The sequence below is a fragment of the Erythrolamprus reginae genome, chromosome 5 (assembly GCF_031021105.1).
Source record: "Erythrolamprus reginae isolate rEryReg1 chromosome 5, rEryReg1.hap1, whole genome shotgun sequence".
In the NCBI taxonomy this organism is placed as follows: Eukaryota; Metazoa; Chordata; class Lepidosauria; order Squamata; family Dipsadidae; genus Erythrolamprus; species Erythrolamprus reginae.
Genome location: NC_091954.1, coordinates 61,949,278 through 61,962,432, shown reverse-complemented (window position 1 = coordinate 61,962,432; position 13,155 = coordinate 61,949,278). Strand labels below are relative to the sequence as shown.

General features: G+C 38.5%; 1 protein-coding gene across 1 annotated transcript in view; it reads left to right on the top strand.

Moving 5' to 3' along the window:
- LOC139167804 (VPS10 domain-containing receptor SorCS3-like) overlaps nt 1-13,155 on the top strand; it is a 624,967-nt gene that overhangs the window by 210,062 nt on the left and 401,750 nt on the right. The window contains exon 2 of the mRNA XM_070752751.1: nt 5,213-5,280. Coding sequence (XP_070608852.1) covers nt 5,213-5,280 — 68 coding nt within the window. The remainder of the gene's footprint in view (nt 1-5,212; nt 5,281-13,155) is intronic.

Here is a 13,155-nt window from a genome sequence, read left to right as displayed (position 1 = left end):
AATCTCATTCTGTTTAATTGCATTTTTATAAATATCCAGTTAACGTTGTCAAAGGCCTTTTGAGCATCTAAAAACATTAAGGATGCTGTCTTATCTGAATGTTGCTCATAGTATTCTAATGTATTTATTACGGTTCTAAGATTGTTTTTAATTTGTCTCCCTGGTAAAAATCCATTTTGATCTTGGTGTATTATTCCATTTATAATTCTTTTAAGTCTATCTGCGTAAATGGCAATAAATATTTTATAATCTACATTTAATAAAGATATGGGTCTATAATTTTTGATTTTTACTGGGTCAGTGCCAGATTTGTGTATTAAAGTTGTCAACGATTCTGACCAAGATTTCGGAATTTTACCCTCAAGTCTACATAAATTAAAAGTTTCTAACATATGATTTCTTATTATTTCGTTCTCTATCTTGTACCATTCTGCCGGTATAGCATCTGGACCAGTGGCCTTATTGTTTTTCTGTTTTTTAATTATAGTTAGGAGTTCTTCCATTGTTATTGGTCCATCCAAGATAGTCTGTTGGTCTTCTGTTATTTGTGGTAATTTTGAAGCCTGTAAATAGTTGAAAACTTCATCTTCACTAACATTATCTTTGGCATAGAGATCTTTATAGAAATTATAGACAATATCCACCTTTCCTTCTGTATCATATTTTATTGTACCGTCCTTATCTTCTAATTTTTTTATCAATTTGGATTGACTCTGCTTTCTAAGTTTATATGCTAACCATCTGCCTGGTTTATTTGCATGTTCAAAATAATGTTGTTTTGCTCTTTTAATTTTTTCAGTTATTTGATTTTGTTCTATAATTCTAATTTTATGTTTAATTACATTTATTTCTGTTTTAAAATCTCTGTTCTTGGTGTGTTGCTGCGATGCAAATTCCAGTTGTTTTAATTCATTTATTAATTGTACATACTTTAATTTATTTTCCTTGTTGTATTTTGCTATATAGGATATTGTTAACCCTCTTATATAAGCTTTGAGTGTATCCCATAGATTCTGTGGAGTGGTGTCTGGAGTTTTATTAATTTCAAGAAATATTTTTAATTCCTTTTCGATCCAATCTTTATATTTCTTATCATTTAATATATTTCTATTCATCCGCCAAATATTCTGTTTATTACTCATTCTTATATAAACCACTATTGGATTATGGTCGGCCCATGTATTGACATCTATCTCTACGTCCCTTATTTGTTCTGCGACCATTTTTGATGACCATGCCATGTCTATTCTTGTCCAGATTTTGTGGGGGTTAGAATAAAACGTAAATTGTCTTTTAAGGGGGTGTCTTTCCCTCCATATATCATTTAACAGTAATTCTGCTTTCATTTTTTGGAAAGTACTAGGTAGTAAATTTCTTCTTATTTTTTTGCTTTTTTTCCTTTTATTATTACTCCCCCCCCCCCCTGAATGGTCTAGTTGCCTGTTCACAATAGCATTAAAATCACCTATTATTAATACATTCTCAATAGCTAAATCTATTATTATTTGATGTAAATTTTTATAAAATGTCATTTGATCTTCATTGGGAGCGTAAATAGAAACAACCACTATAGGTCTAGGTTCAATATCAACTTGTACAATCAGTATTCTACCATCATTATCCTTGTATATTTGTTTGGAATTTATAGAATTCTCTACATACATCACCACACCTCTTTTTTTTTTATCTGCTAATGCAGCATACATTTTTCCAATTTTAGGATTCAATAGTAATTTTTGGTTATCTTTTTTAATATGTACTTCTTGTAATATTGCAATTTGAGCATTTTGACTTCTGATTTTGGAAAAAAATTGTTTCCTTTTCCTTGGTTCATTAAGTCATTAACATTTACCGAAAAGATCTTTAGATCTTTACTTGTTGTCATTTAGTAGGTTTTTTGGTTTCTCACTGGGGTTGAACTCTTCTAGCACCTTGGTCCTGCTCTATTGCCTGGGCAGTGGCCCCCAAAAGTTCTTCTTGTTGGATTGCTAATTTCTCCCCTGGTTGCTGTTGTGCTGATTGTTGTTGGGCCTCTTGTTGCTTATCTGAAAAGTCCATGTGGCTGATGCCACTATTTTCAAAGAAATATCTAGCTTGTTCTACGTTTTCCAGTTTGTATCTTGTAGAGCGCCATGTCAGAGAAAGACCTTGTGGAATTAACCAACGATAGGTTATATTTTCTTTGATCAAAATTCTGATAAGAAAGTGGTAATCTCTTCTGCTCTCTCTGACACTTCTTGGAACTTGTTTTAATATTTTTATTTCAACTCCTTGATGTTGGAGTTTGGAGTTTCTTGCCCAATGGAGTATGTCGTCTCGCAAAGTTTTCCTGGTAAATTTGATATGAATCTCTCTTGGGAGGTTGTGGCGACGGATGTAGCTATTCGAAGTCCTGTAAACTTCATCAATTTCTTTCACTAGCGCAGCAGGATCCTCCTGGAGTATTCCTCCAATAGTTTCCGCCATAGTCATTTTTAAATCTTCATCTTTTTCCTCTTTCATATTTTGAAATCGTAGTCCATACGAAGCACGTTGCATCTCCAGCTGTATGATTGATTCATCATGTCTTCTATGTCTTGCATCAGCTCTCCCTTCAAGATAATCTATTCTTTTTGCATTTTTGTCAGATTTCTCTTCAACCTTTTTCACTCGATCATCACTTTCTTGTAGTGTTTGTTGGATCTCCCTTATCTGGTCTTTCACCTCGCCCATGTCAACTTTCAATTGGGCCATCTCCTTTTTAAATTCTGTCAAGTCTGCTTTTATAGCTTCTCTTTGTTGTGTTGCATCCTCTTTTATAGCCTCTCTTTGTTGGGTAGCATTTTCTTGAGATTTGAACATAAAGTCCTGCATATTGTTTAAAGTTTCTTGTAGTGTTGCAAAGTTGGACTGCATTGTTTTGTCTTTTTCTTTATCCTTGGAAGACATAGCTGACGCCTGATGTGTCGGGGAAGGACGCGGCGACACTTGTGGAGAAGAGATTGTTGCGGTAGTTTGTTTTTTAACCGTTTTAACAACCGTTGAAGAACTCGACATTATCAATTTTGAATCCACTATTTAAAATTCAAATTAATTTAAATCAATCTAAATTTATATGTAGTAAAAGGGAGAAAATTTCTATAAATTCCAAATCTGTTTTATTAACAGTTGCCCTTAAATTATAACTATTCAGTTGTCAAGAAAATTCAAAATTCAAAATCCAATATATATTATTGTTATTATTATTGTTATTATTTTAAAAATTTAAAAATTTAAAAATATAATACCAAAGAAAACAAATGTGAGGCTTTTAGGAATAAGAAACAAATAAAAGTTAGAAATACAGAGTAAATAACAGCGAAGAAAAAATAATAACTATTTTAAAAAGGGAGATTCTAAAGGGATGAAGAAAAAAGAGGAAGAGAAAAGAGACTTAATAAGAAAGTAAAAAGAGGGAGAAAAAAGGAGAGAGAAAGAAAAAAAGGGGGAATATTTCAATTCAAATATTTAGGATAGAGCAGGAAACCAAGGTTTGCTAACAGTGCATAGTCTTCAATTCAAACTTCTTTTACAGATAGGAGTGAAAAGAAGGAAAATCAGAAGGGGATCAAAAAAGGATTAATTAATCAAAATAAAAACACAATATATATAGTTATAGTCTTCTTATAAATCAAGAAATTATACTAAATAAATGAAGAATGTGAATCCAAATGTCAGAAGATACAATTATACTTAATCCCAGTTGCAGGTCTGAAAAAGAAAGTCAAATTAATAATTTTCTTGTGTTTAAAATGGAGTCTATGTTCTTTTCCAAATTCAAGACAAAGGCAGAAGAAGGTAGATCTCAAAATGGAGTCAGGTTAAAAGTTAGAAGTTCATATGACCAGGCAGATGTGAAAAGGTTCTCAAAAAAAATAATCCCAAAAAAAAAAGGCAATCAGCAAGTAATCCAAAGTAATCCAGAGGCAATCAGCAAATAATCCAGCTAGGTTAATCCAAGGGTGAATATTCCAAAGGAAAGGTATCAGTTCCTTCTATTTCCCTTTTATTTTCAAGTTGTTATATTATGTTATTATGTTGCAAAGACAGCAGGATGAGAAAAAAAAAATAAGGCAACAAAGTTATATTCCTCCGCTGTTGAAATGTCAGCCCGGAACACAATGTTTTTGACAGACTATAAAAAAGAAATTTTGCTCATCATTGCTGATTTCTTTTAGGCATTAAAATTTTCTAAGTAGTCATTTCCAGTTTAAGTTCTTTTATTAGAGCATAAGGTAGAAAAAATGTTTTATAAATTCCAAAGTTTAAATGCAAAATGGAGACAATAAGAATGAGAAGAGTTAGTCTCGGCTGTTATTTGCGGATGAGTCTCAAAGAGAAAAAAAACTTTCGCTTTCGCCTTGTTAAAGAAAGCTTTCCCTTGAGGCTTCAGAACGATCAAATCTTCTAATATTAGTCTTGAAACGAAGAGGAAATTTTTTACCTTAAGTCCTTTATCGAATGTATTCTTTTTCAGTTGATTAAAAGTAAAACTTTCACTCCAAGAATTTTTCTCAGCTTCCCGCTGGGTGAGGGGAGAAAGCGCTGGCCGGTCCTCTTAGACAAAGAGGATCGGTTCTCCCGTCTTCGAAGCTGCGGGGCGAACCGCTGCCTCCGGAGTCTCAGCGATGGCTCCTCGGGCAGAGGGGAGCCCCCTGTTCTGGGATCGGGCCATCCGAGCCCGATCCGATCGCAAATGCGACCTTCGGAGGGGGTAGAAGGGATCGCCTGGCAGAGCCCTGCCAAAGATGTCCCGCCGCGATCTCCGCCAAACCGGAAGTTCTCAAGTTCCAGAATAATTTTCATTGTTCTTTCTATAAGATGACAATAAATCCATATGTAATTCCTTGAGAGGAACTCAACTAAACACTGTAGTGCTTCCATCAACTAAACAAAGGCATAGGATTGCATTGTTAATGAAATGTGTCCAGTTGTCCAGATATGAAAGGCAGCATGTTTCCAGCAATATCTTTAACTATATTTTGCATCTGCATTATAATAAGGTATTACTATCTATGAAGATTTATTAAGTTACAGTATTGAGAACCTTAGCTTTCCCCCTATTCAATTCTTAATCCTATAATACTCCAAATTGTATGGATAAATATTAAGCTCTCCTTTGGGTGATTTCAAATTGTCTCAGAAAGCTAATGGAAAACGCTTTTCATCTGTTCTCTTTCTCTTCTTCTCTTAGGTGATTCTCATTCTTACAAAGCTGCATGACTTCAATTTGGGAAGTGTTACTGAAAGTTCACTTTGGAGGTAAGCAGATTATCTGGTATATTTTCTTGGGTAATAGACGATGAAAGAACACAAAGAAAAAGTTGTAAGGAATCGAACACATATTGCTGCTTTGCAGGAGAGATTTTGTTGTTTAAAAACCTGTTGTGACAGATATCATATACAGTGATACCTCATCTTCTGGGATGAGGTTCGTAAGGTGAAAAGTTCATAAGATGAAACAATGTTTCCCATAGGAATCAATGGAAAAGCGAATAATGCGTGCAAGCCCAAAACTCACCCCTTTTGCCTCATTACTGCCGGCATTCGGATCCAAAGGAGGCAAAAGCACCCAAGTGTTGGAGTGGCTGTTTCCAAAGGTTGGAGAAGGCCTTGCTAGTGGTGGTGGAGGAAGGCGAACAACAGGGAGCTGTTGGCCGGTCGGGAGGCTGGGAGTGAGGCGGGAGATGAGAGGAGGAGGAAAAAGAGGAGGAGGTGGGAGGGAGGTTGAGAAAAGGCATGGCCGGCATGGCCATAAGGGAGGAGAAAGGTGGGTAGGACCCGAAGCTGGAGCCGTGCCTCCTCTCCCTCATCCTCTTCCTCCACCACCTCCCAGTTGAAGAGCCTTCCCAAGCTGAGAAAGGGTGCCAGGTGCAGCTCCTCCATGGAGTCAAGTGTGCCATCTCCAAATCCCCTATGGAGGGTCTATTAAGAGGAGGAGGAGAGAGCCAGGGAGGAAGGGAGAGGGGGAGGAAGAGAGGGAAGGAGGGAGAGAAGGGAGGGAGAGGGCGGAAGGAGAGAGAGAGAGAGAGAAGGAGAGAGAGAGAAAGAAGGAGAGAGAGAGAGAGAGAGAGAGAGATGAGCTTGATGGAGCTCAGCTGAACAAAACCTCCCAGAAGGGAATCCCAGTGGGGGCAGCAAACAAATGGGAAATGGGATTCCCTGCCTCCTTTTGCTTGCACTGGCAGTCCCAAGGCGGGGAATTCCGGCCGTGGTAAGGACCCACGCTTTGGCCTCAGACAAGGCTCCCTGGCTCTCCCTAGGTCACCCCGTCACCTTAAAGCAGCTAAGCCCTCCACTGCCGCTTTTGCCTGGTCCTCCACGGGGGGAGGGGGGAAGAGCCGCGGTGGAACAAGCAAGAGGAAGTGAGCAGGCGGTGACTCCTAAGTGGGCTCCAGGTTCAGGTGTGGCTCCCCCCGTGGAGGGCTGGACAAAAGGGGCAGTGGGGGTCTTCGCTGCTTTAGGGCAATGGGGCGACGGAGCGACCCAGGGAGAGCCATGGAGCCTTGTCTGAAGCAAAGTGTGGGTCCTTGCCACGGCCAGGATTTCCTGCCTCGGGATTGCTGGTGCAATCAAAAGGAGGTGGGGAATCCCAGCGGGGGAGTGGCAAGCAAATAGGAAATCCCAGCAGTGGAAGAAATTTTGGGTATAGTATAAACTTGGACAAGTGGGAAACAATTTGGACCAAAAACTACAAATTAACGAGATCAACAGCTTTCAGAGAAAACATATATAAAAGTATTATCGGTGGCATCTCCCCCCGGCGAGGCTAGCACAAATGTACAAAGGAATAGATCCAAAATGTTGGAGATGCAAAGGAAAGGGGACCTATTACCACATCTGGTGGACTTGCCCAATAATTAAAAGTTTTTGGACTAAAATGCAAAACTGGATAAAAGAAATATTACAAATTAAAATAAACAAAAAGCCCGAAGCATTCCTCCTTAGGATCATAGACCAAAAAATAGATAGAAATAAATACTATCTATTAATACACATATTGACTGCAATTAGGATAGCAATAGCCCAACAATGGAAACAACCCAAACCTCCAGATGATGATTTGATAATAAAAAAAATTCTAGACTGTGCAGAATCAGACGCATTAACACTCAAATTAAAAAACAAAGAAGAATCCGAACATTATAAAACTTGGAAATACCTCTATGATTGGTTTAAGAGAAGAAACAAAACTCAAATTGAAATACAAGAATAACAATACTTTATATCCTTTTTATTATATACGGAAAATTATAAAAGATTTATATACAATATACTTTTTCAAGAACGATTTGTATGAATTTAAATAAATTAAACATGAATGAAAGAAGGCGGAAAAGAAAAAGAAAATGATTTAAAAAAATAGAGATAACCTAAAAGAGAAAACGGTAGATACTGTGGTTATGACACACTTCACCAGAAAATAATTTAAAATTACAAAAATGATTTACAACTTACCCCCTAAAGGGAATTTAAGTACAAATACTATATATTATGCTATACGTTAATTGATTTTGTTATTATTGTTTAATGTACTCAAATAAGTAACTATATTATAAGAATTATTTATATTTGTTCTTTTTTTGTTTGGTTGTCTTGTTCGTCGATATGTGTTGATTTGGCATTGTTTCAATTTATGATGTATACCATTCATTTTGTTTGTGTAAATGTGTATATATGTAATAAAAAACTTTTTCTACAAAAAAAAAAGGAAATCCCAGCAGTGACAGCCACAAGGCAGGGGAATCCCTGTGGCAGTAAGAGAGTGCACGTGCAGTAAGAGAGCCCACGCACTCAGGCTCGGGTTTTTTAAGGTGAAAATGGTTCTTAAGACAAGGCAAACAAATCATAAACTCCGGGTTTGTATCACAAAAAGTTTGTATGAAAAGACATTCGTAAGACAGGGTATCACTGTCTTTGACTACAAGTTCAAATATCGTTTTAACTTGTAGTCAAACATATTTTTGGAACAAGATGTGTTTATTCTGTTTTTCTGTAATTGAAATCTGTAAATCATCTCCATATGAGGGTAATGCTAAAGTATGACAATAATCCGATATACAATAAATGCTCAATGAATGTTAATATATTGACAAATTAATTAGATGAGCCCCAAAAGCTTCTGCAGATCAGCTATCACTGAAAACTGTATAGCAAATACTGTACTATAGCATAGTAGTCTATCCTATTTCTAATGCTATCCCTCCTCTAAATTAAGTTGGCTGATCCTATTATTATATATATGTGAGGGGGTTTTTTAAGCTGAAAGTGGATGTGACAGGATTAGAAATGCTAATTAATCCCGAAGATAGGTATTTTCTTGTGAAAGCATAAGAAGTTAAGAGCAGCAGGATTCTGTTGCATTACACCAAAGATTGATTTCATTCAGTATTTTGCTGTCATGGTAACATCCATTTACCTAGGAACTTTCCAAGCAAGCAGATAAGCAGGGATTAACACCAGGCAAACAATCAAGTAGAAAACTATACCCTAATTGAGAAACTGCTAGAGAGAAAACCCCACTACCACCAAAAACAGGTTAAGGTATATAAACAGGGAACAAGCTTCCTGCTCTCTTGCACTGATATTGGCTAATGGTAATGAAATATCTGCAAGAAAACAACCAAGCTCAGACAATACCAAGGACTTTACATTTTTGTAATGTGCTCAAATCCTCTTGAAATAGAAAAAAAACCTGTTGGAGTAATGTGTTACAGAAGCTAGCCCACCCAGATAGCCAAAGCAGCTAGTCTGCCTGCCTCAGACCAGGATATCAGGAACTGTAATGTTGAAGATAATTGAAGGCAAGTACTGCAGAATTTCTTAGGAAAATATTTACTTCTTTAGTAGCAAACTTACAGTGTAGCTATCTCTCTCTAGAAGTTACTATACACAATACTCACAATTCTCTATTATTCTCAGCCACAAGTCTTCAGCCACAATATTCTTCAGCCACCACCAGTGTTCCCTCTAATTTTTTGGGGGGTGGGCAGAAAAGTATAGTGTCTGAGCGGCAGTCCCTTCGGGACTGGGCGGCACAGAAATAATAAATAAATAAATAAATAAATAAATAAATAAACAAACAAACAAACAAACAAACAAACAAACAAACAAACAAACAAACAAAAAACCCACCCTGTTTTGCCTCAGAGAATTTCAAAATAAAATACTGTACTGTGTGTCTATAACAGTGAGCTCATAATAGGGCAACTCTATCAATATCAAAATGCTAGTTGAGCTAGTTTCAAACTAGATTTTGATTTTCTTTCTCTCTTCCTTACTCCCATTCTTTTTCTTTCTCTTTTCCTTCCTCTCTTTTTTCTATCTGTTTCTCTCTCTTCCTCTCTCTCTCCTTCCCTCTCACTCTTTCCCTCTCGGCTTCTGGGCAGGTTTGGAAAACTCTGAGTTGATGATGATTTTTAAGTGAGCGATTGCTCACTGCTCAGCTTAGAGGGAACTATGGCCACCACAAGCCAAAATAATTCACAATATCTTCTAGCCACAAGTCACAATATCTCTAAGCCATACTACTTCAAAAGCCACACCTATGCAAAGGTGCATTATGGTATATACCGTATTTTTCGCTCTATAAGACGCACCTGCTGATAAGACGCACCTAGATTTTAGAGGAGGAAAATAGAAAAAAAATATTTTGAGCCAAAAAGGGGAGAGGAAGAGAGGAAGGAGTGAAAGAAGGGAGTGAGGGAGGAAAGAAGGGAGGAAGGAAAAGGAAAGCAAGAAATGGAGGGAGGAAAGGAAGGAAGGAAAGAAAGAAAGAAAGAAAGAAAGAAAGAAAGAAAGAAAGAAAGAAAGAAAGAAAGAGGGAAGGAACAGGAACAGAGGAAGGAAGCAAGGAAACTTATGAAAGGGGAGAGTAAGAGAGGAAGGACTGAAGGGAGGGAGGGAGGGAAGAAGGTAGGAAGGAGAAAGAAAAGAAGAAATAGAGGAAGGGAAGGTAAAAGAGAGAAAGAAAAAGAGCAAGAAAGAAAGCAAGAAAGAAAGAGAGAAAGAAAATGAAAGAGAAATAAAAATAGAGAGGGGGAATGAAAGAAATGGAAGGAGGGAAGGAAGGAGAGAAAGCAAGAGAAAGAAAGAAAGCAAGAGAAAGAAAAAAGAATGAAAGAGCAAGAGAGCAAGAGAGAAAAAGAAAGAAAGAAAGAAAGAAAGAAAGAAAGAAAGAAAGGCAACTTCAAAGAAAGGCTCACTGAGCATCTCTCACTCTCTCTCTTTCTATCCCTCTTTCTTTCTTTCTCTTCCTTTCTCTCTCTCCTCTTCCTTTATCTCCTCTCCCTCCCTCTCTTTCTCTCCCCCCTCTCTCCCCCTTTCCCTCTCTCTTTCTCTCTCTCCCTCTCTTGCTATCTCTCCCCCTCTCCCTCTCTCTTTCTCTCCCCCCTTTCCCTCTCTCTTTCTCTCTCTCCCTCTCTTGCTAGCTCTCCCCCCTCTCCCACTCTCTTTCTCCCTCTCCCTCTCTCTCCCCCTCTCTCTTTCTCTCTCTCCCCCCCTTTCTCTCCCTCTCTCTTTCTCACTATCTTGCTGTCTGTTGCTCTCACTCACTCTCGTTCTCCGTTCTTCTTAGCGGTGACGCGCGCACGCCCTGCCCGCCTCACCTTTGCCGAGAGCTCTCAGCAAGGGGTTGTAGGAGAGGCGGGGCCGGCGGCAAAGGCGATATTCAATGTCGGGGGAGAACGGGTGGTTGCACGCGTTCCCTATCTCCCTGCTAGCCCACTCGGAATATTCAAAATAAGAAAAACCTTCGCCGGCAAAGGCTTTTCTTATTTTGAATATTCCGAGTGGGCTAGCATGGAGATAGGGAACGCGCCAGCCGCCCGTGCGCCCCCGACATTGAATATCGCCTTCGCCGGCCTCCGCTGACAAAAGCCTTTGCCGGCATTTCCTCTCGGCACAGCGGCGGGCGGAGAGAAGGAAGGGGGGGCAGCGGCGTCACTCCTGGCCTTGGCGGGCCGCCCGACCCTCCCCACCTCCTGCAAACGCGGCGGGCGGCGGGGGGAGAGCGAGGAGCCGGTTCCGGCGGGCGCGGGGCTTGGCTGGCTGGCTGGCGTGGGGAGCGCCGCTGGTGGTGAGGAGGGAGACCCTCCTCCGGGAGGGAGGGGGCCAGGCAGCAGCTAGCCAGCCAGCCGGCGGGATGGCGCTTCGGAGTTCGCAGCCTCCCCCCCCCCACCCTGCCTGCATCTTCGCTCCATAAGACGAGGCTGATTTTTCTTCCTACTTTGGGAGGAAAAAAACTGCGTCTTATGGAGCGAAAAATACGGTACTTTTGTCAGACAATCAGATTACATTACACTCCGCAGATTCACTGTGACTAAGCAGTTTTACATTGTTAAAGTTATTACAATTATTACAATTCTTCTCTCTGCAATTTGGAATATTACATCAGTTTCTGACAAAAGCATGGATTGGATTTTGAAATTTAGAATTTGTCAGACAAGGGTATAAGATACAAAGTAGTTCAGGAGGATAAATAAACAAATGTAGAAACCACACCTTTAATTTGCATAGGTCAGCACAGGTTAGATGACAATATTAGTTTTCTAAAATAGTTTGTTTACATGAAAAGCGAATATGTGATCTATATTCTGTCTATTGACCTTTTGTCCTCTAGCCTTTCTCCCTCATCTGATTTTTTTTTAAAGGGTCGGCATTTGTTTCTCCGCTCATATTCTTCTATCCCCTTAACTCCATTGATTCAGAATTTTTAGCTCTCTAAATATATTCAGGATTTCATCATGTCTTTATAGTGATATTCCTGATCCTTTTTCAGCGAGGGCAGGAAAGCCTATTTGAATGAAAGTAGCAGGAAGAAGTAAGCAACCCTTTCCATGACTTCCTGATTGCAAATATCTCCATTTAGATCTATGAATTTGATACAAGAATATAGAGTAGGAAAAGAAAGTGAGAGTGGCCAGCAGAGTGTGACACTACAAGGAATATCAAAGGAAGTGTACAATAAATATGTGTTTGGCCTTGGAAGCACAGTGCTTAGAATGCAATATTGCAGGTAACATTGCTTATAGATTGGAGTTTGATCCTGGTGGACTCAGGGTTGACACAGTCTTCCATCCATCCATCCATCCATCCATCCATCCATCCATCCATCCATCCATCCATGCAATGTCAATAAAATGAGAATCCAGATTGTTGGGGGAGGGGAGGGCATATGCTGACATTATAAACTAACCAGAAGGCCCTATAAAGTACTATTGGGTAGAATATGTCTAAGTGCATTGCTATTAGTGAGAAGTCACTTTAATTATATTTATTTTAAACAAAATGGAAATGAAAGAAATAAAGTCTTATTTTTGCAATACCCATTCAGATCTAACGGCAGATACCAGTTAGCAAAAGTTGAGCTACCCTTTCTTTCCACAAAATAGGTCAGCTGGACCAACAATAGAAGTGATTATAAGTATTATGGCTATGTGTCAATCCAAAATATATATTAAAAGTTATGACTGATAAAGGAGTGGAAAGAGCTATTGTAATTGTCTCAAATCAAAAGGAAATCAAGTTTAAGAGGATCTTTAAATAAATCCCATAAGTACATCACTCCTTAGTTTCTATTGATTGATTTCAGCTATGCTTTCTTTCAGCTGTGGTTTATGAAGTATTTACAAATATATTCCCTTTGTAAATATATTCCAGTCTTCGTCAATCTAGTGTCTTCCCAATAGTTTGGATTCTTCAAGTTTTGAAACACTGTTCTCCCTGAAGAAGATATTATAATATGTGATATTATTTTCATTATAAACTGAGTGTAGCCAGAAACAAAGGGCATACTTACATTAGGAAAGTTTAGATATGATAAAAACCAGATGGTTAGGAGCAATGCTTTAGGAAATGTGACTAAAGTTTTGTTTCAAAGGAGTCAATGTCTATAGCAAAGCACAGTAGTAATTCAGGTTCACTTCTTTGAAATATACCAGATTAGGGCAGGTTAACCAGACTTTCGGCTTCAATCAGGTTTAAATTTTAGGAAGATTTATGGAGTTGAATGTCACTGTGGGTTCCTGCTCTTTATTAAAATGCTTGTGGAATCCCAAGTAAGTATGGTTTCACAAATCATACTCCCAGGTGATCCATTTATTTTGTCCTTTAATTACTGTAACAATACCTTTGCAG